This window comes from Akebia trifoliata, chromosome 8 (genome assembly GCF_017979445.1).
Source record: "Akebia trifoliata isolate Shusen 1 chromosome 8, ASM1797944v1, whole genome shotgun sequence".
Classification (NCBI taxonomy): domain Eukaryota; kingdom Viridiplantae; phylum Streptophyta; class Magnoliopsida; order Ranunculales; family Lardizabalaceae; genus Akebia; species Akebia trifoliata.
In genome coordinates this window covers 8723323-8734177 of record NC_141382.1, presented here as the reverse complement: position 1 = coordinate 8734177, position 10855 = coordinate 8723323, and the positions used below count along the sequence as shown (strand labels likewise).

The 10855-nt window shown below is 34.6% G+C and overlaps 1 protein-coding gene across 1 annotated transcript; it reads left to right on the top strand.

Annotated features, from left to right (window-relative positions):
* The first annotated feature begins 2800 nt into the window (after positions 1-2800).
* Positions 2801-6433, top strand: LOC147395926 (protein TRANSPORT INHIBITOR RESPONSE 1-like). Its single transcript, XM_086450648.1, has 3 exons — positions 2801-3552; positions 4592-5084; positions 5178-6433. Exons 1-3 carry the CDS (start codon positions 3098-3100, stop codon positions 5949-5951), a joined length of 1722 nt encoding a protein of 573 aa, XP_086306774.1. The 5' UTR covers positions 2801-3097; the 3' UTR covers positions 5952-6433.
* Positions 6434-10855: the final 4422 nt, after the last annotated feature.

Genomic DNA, 10855 nt, shown 5'->3' with positions numbered 1-10855 from the left:
TAATGTTCTTTGTCACTCTGACATGACTTTAAAGATAATTACTATAAGATCATAATAAATACAGAAACTCCCTTAGAGTTTTGACAATTCCATGAGAACCTTACTTTATGAAGTTTGTTGCCTACCAAACCTTACCTTATCAAGTTTGTTACCCAGCAAACCTTGAAGTAGGGATTCACGTCATAAAATTCAAATTGATGTGTTAATTTTTCACTCAACATACCTTGGAGTGGATCTTAACCGCATCAATTTTTGGCATTCAAGGACATGATCTGATGCCACATGGTTATAAAGAAAAAAAATTGTAAGAACTTTGAACAAAAAAAATTGAAAAAATGTTAGTTTTATTTGTTGAATTTTATACTTAAATTTGGGAGTTTGGTAGTTATCCATTTTTAACACCTTGGATTAAGCTCAAAAAGGATTTTTGTTCGAATTTTTTCATTTTAATCTAATTTTTTTACATGGAATCTAGAAGTATGTGGTTTGGATTTCCAATTTGATAATCCATGTGGGCCTAACGACCCTTTGTAAGATTTGAAATTTACAAAGTTAATTATACTCGCTTGATTCATAAAGTAAAGATTTGTTCGATAACAAACTTGATAAAGTAAGGGATTTTTGTAATATGATTGCAACAAATAGGTCTGCTCGATAAATCTCTCTAAAATGAAGAAGATAGGTTTTGATTTACAAATAACTGTAAAATTCATTTGTATGGTTCATTAGATTTCATTAAAAATTACATTATGATTTGACTCGAACATCATAATTTTTTTTGGAGGAACGATACTATGGCTAACAATAGAGACAAAGACTAGAGTTGGATTACTTGTTGAGTATCTCAATGAATGCAAATTATTGAGAAAATCAGTTAGAGAGCCCTTATGTCATGGTCATATGGGATCGACAATGGAGGGATCGTGCAATGTAATACTTTTGGACCAATTAACATAAGGTTTTTGTGTTTGGGTACGCCTACTACCTTGTATAATACTCTGACATTCCAAGTGGCACACACGAATACAAACTATACTAAGATTTCTCGTACTCATACCATAGTGACAAAGTCAGGGTTCAAGAATAATTCGATAAGAGAAAGCTTAAAAAAATGGGCAAAAGTCGATAAAATGGGGAAAACATTAGATAAATTAAAAAGTAATTTTTTTTTTAAGTATAAAAAATGTGTATTTTATGTATTAAATGAAAATTAATACTTAAAAAATGCTAAAAACAAAAATAATCCGTAACTTTTTTTGAAAAAATATGATTCAAATCATGACTAATCGTGATATTTTGAAAAAATTGTGATTTAATCGGGTTTTTCTTAAAAAAAATAAATGATTTTTGTGACGATGACCCACACCAATGAACCTACTTGAATGTGACAATTTGCTTCAATTTCTATTGTGTGGTTAATTTCATGCAGTACTTTAAAATCAAATTGAATAATTTATATGATCATATAACAAAATTTTAGATGATCAATCGACCGTTTCTACGATTAGGGTAGTAATGCCAGGAAGCAAGATGTATTAGGATTGTCAATAGGTCATATTTGATTTATTTCATATATTTACGTACCAAGAGCTATAAATGTTTGGATGGGTATTTATATTAAAGAGGCCGGTCCATAATTGAGATAATTTTCTTGATTTTGTTAGATATCAAGGTATTTTTGCATGGCAAAATGAAAAGAGAAAATCTTTAAAAAAATAAAAATTTGACAATGTTTTTCAAGTTTTATCATTTTAGTTTTGTTCCTAAAGGATACAAAGTTTGATAATTAGGTTATATTATTTTTAGGTGATTATGATTCAAACTAAACCAATAATAAAACTACTTGATTTTGATTCCAAGCAATTATTCCAATAAAGAGAATGGTACTGTAGATGCAAATTCAACTTTTTTTCTTTTTTTTAATCTTTCCTTTTCCAAACAATCTATTTGGGCTGAGACCCATGGCTCAATTGGTTTGACACATTGCAAAGCAACCTGAGGTCCTGGGTTCAAGTCCAACTTCCACATAAATAAATAAAAAAGTGATAATTTATTTTGAAAATTTTTAAACAATCTATTAAATTAAGTAACATTATGGTCATTATTAGAGTTTATATTTTACACCAAATTAAAAAAAATCAAGTTTCCATATGCCATGTCAAGTCGTGACCTATCTCGTCCAAAGGAGAGACATATTGAGTCGATAATTAGATATTCACAATTCAATCTTCTTCAATGATAAAAGAACTTTATCAAGACTTATTGATTTCTGTCCGATTCTTGAGTTAGATTGGATGGTTGGATCTCTGAGGGGTTGGCTCAATGAAAATTTCAAATCCTATAAGAAGTGAGAGTTCGTAGGTTGTGTTCGATATCCAATATGAGAAATAACTTCTCGAGATTATCTACACATTTATTTATCTGATACGTGTGATGTGTGAGCGTTGCACGTGCCAGGACGGGCGGATAGTCACTTACCCTTCTCTTAGGTTTGTTACTTTGTCAAGACGTATTTTACCAATTTAACTCAATAAATTCCCGAAACGATATTCTAAGTTTTCTTACATTTACGGCCTACTTTTCCGTATAAACTCGTATTTTTCGCTACTGCGCTTCGTTGGCTGTTGAGACTTGCGAAAAGATAAGAACACCTGCAGCGTTAATCTAACGGCTCCTATAAAATAAAGCCACGTGTCAAAATCTCAACCGCTATTTGATTATGCTCTTTCTTAACCTAAGTAACTTAACCCTGGTTAATTTAAATCCGAACAAGACATAAAATAAACCTTATCCCCTTTGGCTCTCTCTCTCTCCCTCTCTCTCTCTCTGTTCGATCTTAGGTCGCTAATGGCGTCTCAGATCTCTTGCTCTCTCTTCTGGAAACCCTAAATCCATCTTTCGAACTTCGAAGTTCAAATCTCTACTTCTGTACTATTTGAAGTTCTGAAAAACGAAGTTTGCTTTAATGGCGTATTCGTTTCCAGAAGAACTGTAATGACGGCTCAGATCTCTTGCACTCTCTTGTTGAAACCCTAAATCCATCTTTCGAACTACGGAGTTGTAATCTCTACTTCTGTACTACATTCGAAGCTCTTTAATGGCGTATTCGTTTCCAGAAGAAGTGTTAGAGCACGTTTTCTTGTTCATTCAGTCCGATAAGGACCGAAACTCCATTTCTCTGGTTTGTAAGTCGTGGTACGCGATCGAGAGGTGGTGTCGAAGAAGGATATTTGTTGGGAACTGTTACGCTGTGAGTCCAAGAATTGCGATCAGAAGGTTTCCTGAGATTCGATCTGTGTCGTTGAAGGGGAAACCACATTTTGCAGATTTCAATCTAGTGCCGAAAGGTTGGGGAGGGTTTGTGTGTCCATGGATCGTGGCCATGGCGGAAGCTTATCCATTGTTGGAGGAACTTAGGTTGAAGCGGATGGTTGTGACGGATGAGAGCTTGGAGTTGATCTCGAAGTCGTTTAAGAATTTTAAGGTTTTGGTTCTCTCGTCTTGCGAGGGTTTCACTACTGATGGATTAGCTGCCATTGCTGCTAATTGCAGGTTTTGTTTCTTAGTTCTTTCCTCTCTTTTTTTTTTTTTTGGGGGGGGGGGGGTATGGTTGTTTCTGTTACTAATTTTCGATTTGTGGTGTTGAAACCTTAGTTTTTATGATAATTTGGGCGGAAGATGTGATTTTGTTACTCAATTTTTGGTAGATTGAGCTGAAACCCTAGTTTAGATAGTGATTTGGTAAGTTATTTTATGATTGATTCGTGAAAAGATTTGATTTTGTTCCTATTGCGATTATTTCTTGCATGTAAACTAGGAATCCATGGTTCCGAAGCTCTAGTTGTACTTGTGTTACCTTTTGTTTTTCTGATAGATTTAGTGGAGATTTGGTGTATTGAAGGGTAATGTGGAAAATCTAGTCAGGATCATTTTGTCACCTTTTCTTCGCACCTTTTGTTTTGTTATGACTAATGTGATGTGGGATTCATCTCATATTTTGGATGGATGTTCTTGGAGCAATGTGGGTTCATTCCCAGATTCGGTTCTCTTTTTCTCACTTTTGTATTATTGTAATAATTAGAATGGGTTCTGTTTATTTCTCTATTTTGTGGATTCTTTGATGCTGCACACTTTTGGGTTGTGTTTATTTTACTTTCTGGTAACCTCATTTGTTGGGTTTGAAGGGAAGTTCATATTTATAGCAAAGTTAGAATTATTTATGCTGTTTTATATCTGGGATTTTTATTTTTAGATTATTGAAATTCTGTTTAGTAGAATGGGTTTTGTTTATTTCTTCATTTTTTGGATTCTTTAATGCTGCACATTTTTTATTTTACTTTCTGGTAATTCATTTGTTGGGATTGAAGTAAAGTTCATATTTATAGCAAGTTTTGAATTATTTATGTTGTTTTAAATCTGGTATTTTGATTTTTGGATTATTGAAATTCTGTGTAGACGAGGTAGTGAGAAGCAATCCTCAGGAAAAAAAGAAATGAAAAAGAGAACTTTATTCCAATTTCTTTACTGACTTTGGAGTGAACCTGTTTTCCTTATTTTCTTTAATTCCGGGTAACATCATTTGCTAATGCAGGAATCTAAGAGAGCTAGACTTATCTGAGTGCGAAGTAGATGATCGTCGTGGACATTGGCTCAGCCATTTCCCTGAGTCTTGCACTTCTTTGGTTTCCCTCAACTTTGCTTGCCTTGATGGGGAGGTGAACTTCTCTACCCTAGAGCGCCTAGTCAGTAGGTGTACCAACCTGAGAACACTTCGGCTCAACCACACTGTACCCCTTGAGAAACTTCCCAATCTTCTCTGTCGGGCTCCTCAACTGGTCGATCTTGGTACGGGTGCATTCTCGGCAGATATCCGCCCTGAACTCTACACAAAGCTTGCCGATGCCTTCGCAGGCTGTAAGGACCTCAAGTGCTTGTCTGGATTTGGGGATGTCATCCCCGTTTATCTTCCAGCTGTTTACTCGATCTGCGCTGGGCTCAAATCTTTGAACTTGAACTATGCTGGTATCCAAAGCCCTCATCTCATCAGGCTTGTTAGCCAGTGTCAGAATCTGGAGCAGTTGTGGGTACGTGCCGTTCCATTCTCGCCCACAAAATGGTATTTTCTTTTACTTGTATGTCGTTTTACATTATTCATGGAAAGACATCTCTTTCTACAGGTACTCGATTACATTGAAGACACCGGCCTTCAAGCCGTTGCAGAATCTTGCAAGAACTTGCAAGAACTTCGAGTGTTCCCTTCTGAGCCCTATGACGAGGAACAGAATGTATCACTGTCGGAACAGGGCCTCATCTCTGTTTCTGAGGGCTGTCCTAAGCTCCATTCGGTTCTCTACTTCTGCCGCCAAATGTCCAATGCAGCACTATCTACTGTTGCAAGAAACCGTCCCAACCTGACTCGTTTCCGTCTCTGCATCATCGAGCCCCAGACCCCCGACTACCTAACTCAACAACCACTTGATACAGGCTTTGGTGCCATTGTTGAGCACTGCAAGGACCTTCAACGCCTTTCCCTTTCTGGTCTTCTCACAGATCGTGTGTTTGAGTACATTGGAACTCATGCAAAAAAGCTTGAGATGCTATCGGTAGCCTTTGCCGGGGAGAGTGACTTGGGCTTGCATCTTTTACTATCAGGGTGCAAAAGCCTTAGAAAACTGGAGATCAGAGACTGCCCATTTGGTGATAAAGCCCTTTTGGCCAATGCGGCAAAGCTGGAGACAATGCGATCCCTTTGGATGTCTTCGTGCTCAGTAAGTTTCGGAGCATGTAAGCTGCTAGGTCAGAAGATGGCAAGACTCAACGTTGAGGTTATTGATGAGAGAGGACCTCCGAGTCCAAGGCTAGATGATTGCTATGTTGAGAAGCTCTATGTTTACAGGACAGTAGCTGGACCCAGATTCGACTCACCAGACTTCGTCTGGACAAATGGATGAATACTACTCGAAAGCAGCTGGGGAGGTATGGGTTCTATAATCTTGTCCTTGATTTTAATTATTTAATATCTGCTACTAAGTATAACTTGTCAATGCTTGGAGGGGCGTGGGTGTTGTAGTAAGGATTATTAAGAGGGTGTGTAAGAGATAAGAAGCTCGGATGGGATTTCTTTTATTACTTGGCTCTTCAAGCATAAGAGATGCGAGATATGAACTAGTGGATAATAAACAGATGAGATTCCCATTGATTTAGAATTTGTAGTAAAAAAAGTAAGTTGTTTCAGCATAATCTATTCTGTATTGGATACCAAGCGAACTGTCGCCCAGTACTGCATTTGTATTTGTAACGTAACCTTGTGTCTCTTCACCTTGTTTGAATCTTGTGAACTATTTTTATTTGGTTAGTAGAAATGAGCAGATCTCAGCAAAATTGTCAAGGGTCAGGAAACAGAAATACAGAATCAGGTTTATGTTTCATTCAACTTCTTTTACATATGTTGTTTAATTTTGAGAAACTTCATGTTGGATTCAATGAGTGATGGGTTCTTGCATTCCTGCATCAACATCATCATCATCATCAAAGCCATGGCTGTTATTGAATATTTGGATTTCCAAAACTGCAATGTGTGATGATTTCTCTTTTGTAATCTCATCGAATGGTCAAGATTACAAAATCATCTTAGTGGTGCTTGGGACTTATAATTTAGTTTTGTAAAGAGAGTGAAAAGGTGAGATGGTCATGTTTCAATCACACAGTTTTCTTTTTTGAAGATTAAAAAGAATAATGGTTCACTTTCATCATGTTTATTTTTTTAGGGCCTTGGATGTTGTGTCTTTTGAAAGATTCCTTGAGGACCACAACTTTTATTTTGGATGATTTAGACTTGCCCCCTCCTGGTTTTGCTAAATAGTTGAGATACCCAAAATTTTAAACTGATTGCAGACCCCTTGATGCTAACATAAATGACCTAAGTGCCCTCATCTTCTACTCAAACCCCCCTACCTTTTCTTCCCCAAGATGGTATCAGTCACAAAATTGCTTTGACTTTTTCAAATAAGTTGTAAAATTAAGGGAATGGTGGATTAAAGTGTGCGAATTAATGATTATATTCTTACCCTTTCACACACACAAAAAAAAAAAAAAAAAAAAAAAGGAAAAACCAAGATGGAACTTATGGGGAGGTTGAAGATAATGGGTTTTGTTAAGAAACTTAATCTGTTTTGAGTTTATCGGAATTGAGCCCCCTCACAAATCGTTGTTCAACCTTCAAATCTCAAAAGTAAGATAACGGGTTTCTGGGAAGTAGACAAGATTTCTTGGTCTAAAAGAATCGAGGGTTTGTTGAAGGGCTTGAGCAAGACTACTTTTGGGGAGGAAAATTTTGGGGGCTTTTGGCTTTGATTATACATATAAGGGCAGTTAGGTCATTGTCTTCATTAGTCTTCCATAATGCACTGAGGTCGAGGGGCTATGTCTTCAGTTTGGAAACATGGACATATCTCAAAAATTCACCACAACGTGGGGGTTACGGCTAATTTTTTTATTATTTACTTTTCTGTCTCTCTACAATGATTATGATTTATGAGGACACCAGAAACGAACAGAGACGCCCAGAGACTGAGATAAAGTGGATATATATAGGTAGTAACTGATCAGTTTTCCATCATTTAAAGATGGAAGGCCACGCTTCTCTCAATTATTAGATTCTCTATTATCTTCCATATAGGTCTGTCAAATGGGTCCTACTGGTACCGGATGGTGGTTGATCTAGATCCATTTTGAAAACAGTTGGATTGGGTCTGTCTGGTTTAGGAGTTGAATTGAATTGGGTCCTTATTGGATCTAAATCCAATCCAATCCAATAAAATAAATAAAATTGATTTAATCCCATTTTATTTTTGGCAAAAGAGAGAAACTAAAGTTTCCCTCCCAAATGGATCTCTCTTTCCTTTTATTTTAACTTGAAAATGCTCCTAACCTGAGATCAATATATATGTGGTGGTTGATCTAGATCCATTTTGAAAACAGTTGGATTGGGTCTGTCTGGTTTAGGAGTTGAATTGAATTGGGTCCTTATTGGATCTAAATCCAATCCAATCCAATAAAATAAATAAAATTGATTTAATCCCATTTTATTTTTGGCAAAAGAGAGAAACTAAAGTTTCCCTCCCAAATGGATCTCTCTTTCCTTTTATTTTAACTTGAAAATGCTCCTAACCTGAGATCAATATATATGTGGTGACGGATCATCAGACATGTAAAAACAATGTAATAATATAAAAAATTCAAAATATGGGTTAGAGGTTTTGGATTGATCTGATTTTTTTGTGAGGATGATCTCTATGATATGAAGATCATCCTAGAAAAAAAAAATAATCAGTCCAATCTGAAACTTCTAAACCCCATCAAAAGTGATTTAAAATGTAGACCGTCGATTTTTTATCAATAATTTGTAAACAACTTTTGATGGACTTACAAGTTTTAGATTCAACTAATTTTTTATGAGGATAATCTTCTCATAATAGAGAACATCCTCGCAAAAAAAATTTGGAAGGGTAAATCATTAAAAAAGGTTCAATATTTTTAATATTTATAAAAAATAATTTATTTTTTCAAAAATTATCAAAAATAAATTAAGTTGTTCGGTTTGAGGTCAAATTGGAATCGAACCGACATAGGCCTGTTCCACTAAATAAGAATCACAACCTAACCAAATTCCATTAGAATCAAACCAACCCAAACCGAACTAAAGTCGGATTGATTTGGTTCGGTTATATGAGTTGTCAATATTCTATAAATTATAAGTAACATTTTTTAATGAAAAAATAAACATGAAATTTCATAAAATAAATCACTGATCTATTAATAGAAAGTCATTAGTTTATCCATAAAAGATCATTAAACTATATCCTAACTCCTAAAATAATTCATAATAATAATTTTATATATATATATATATATATATATATATATATATTATTACATAAGGGTTTGGTTTGGTTTTATACGAGCTTGATCCGAGAATCGAATCAAATTTATTGGTTCTCCATTATTGTAACTTGGAACTAAATCACAACTTGTTCCAAACCGAGTCAAATCAAACCACCCCAAAGCTATCGGTTTGGTTCAATTCTCGGTTTGAACTGGACCAAGTTGCACCCCTACTATTGAGTGTTTTAAATGGAGGTTAAATTGTTAGGGATGTTAAAGTAAGTTATTAAAACACTAGACAGTCTAGTGTTTTAATAATTTGGAGGGCATTTTTGATAAAATAATGTATTTTAATGCATTAAGATGCTGGATTATCCAACGAGTTTCTAAAATGCTGGAGTGTTCGGAGACTAAATTGTTTTTGGTAATTTTGAAAAAAATAGATTCCTTTTTGTAAATATTAAAATATTTAATCCTCTTTTAGTAATTTCCCCATTTTGAAATGGAATGGGTTTTGATGGAGATTATTATACACTCTTTGGTGAATTTTTGAGATATCCTTCTTTCTTGCTTCTGTATTCCTTGACCATGGTCTTCTTGGGAGACTAAAAGATAATGACCGAAATGCACTTGTCTTCAAGCTCTAACCCCTATATTTCTACATGATTTGATTTGATTAATTACTGGATTTTCCATATTGTTTTATCTTCTGAATCAATAAGGAGAAGGTGAGTAAAATTCTTATTTTAAATTCCTTCGACAAATAAGTCAACGTTTCAAGAAAAAAATAATCAAATATTGCCAAATAAATCGAGTTGTTTATCTTAAAGATTATAGAAGTTCTAAGGGAAAAAATATACAGGGTTTATGGTAAGAGGTTGAAGGCAAGAGTATTTGGTGATTGGTTTATCCATAGAAGACCATGGTCAAAAGGGTATGCCATAATTTTGAAAATGCAAGGGGGGTATCTCAAATATTCACCAAATCTAGAAGGGTAAGACTCATTCAAGTTGCTAGCTTACCAACCACTTAAGAGAAAAACCCCAAGATATTTTCCTCCACTATCTATCTTCATAGACAATTTGGCCTGTTTGGATTTGTTAAGAAATAGCTTTTCTTGACATATTGGTAATTATATTTGAATTTTTATTCAACTTGATTATTAACTTGGTATTTTAGAGCATCTCCAACCCACGTCTTCAAAAATTTCCATCAAATTGGCATCTTCTTCAAATTTGAAGATGGAGAACCCCTCCTAACAACTTTGAACTCCAACCTGTCCTTTAAATCATTATTCATTCCCTTAAAGTTGTGGAAAAAAAAAAGATAAAATAAAATGAAAGAAATTTAAAAAAGAAGGGGACAAAAATGATATTTAAAACATGTTTCATGAAAAAAGAAGGTTAAAGATGACTTTATGAAAAAAGGGATACAAATTAGGTATTTAGAAAAGGTGAAAGAGAGTCCCTTCAAAATTTCTCTCCCCCTCCATATTTGACGGCGTAAATAGTGTGATATCAAGGGGAATGTCTTAAAAATGAAGACCAGTTGAAGTTAGAAGACCGGTTGGAGATGCTCTTAGAAGTTTGTTGGTGGTGTTGGGATTTAAATAATTAATTAAACAAATAAGGATTTTGTGACTCGAAAAAAAAAAATCATATTAAAGTTCCATCGGATTTTGGACTGAGAGAGGGTTTGAACTGCTGACTTCTCAGAGAAATGGGAAGCATGTTTCTTGTATTTGTCAATCGATGATTTGAATAAGAAAAAGTGCTTTTCAATGCAAAAAAAAAAAAAAAGTTTAAAATTGAATAGATATCATTTGGTGGAGAAGTAAATTAAAATAAATAAATCATGGTATGATTTATTATTGTATTGATAAAGGAATTGTTCATGTGGTCAATATTGAGGGTCTTTAATAGATTAGTGATTTGGGAGCTTGACTAACCCTTACTAATTAAGGTGATTTCAA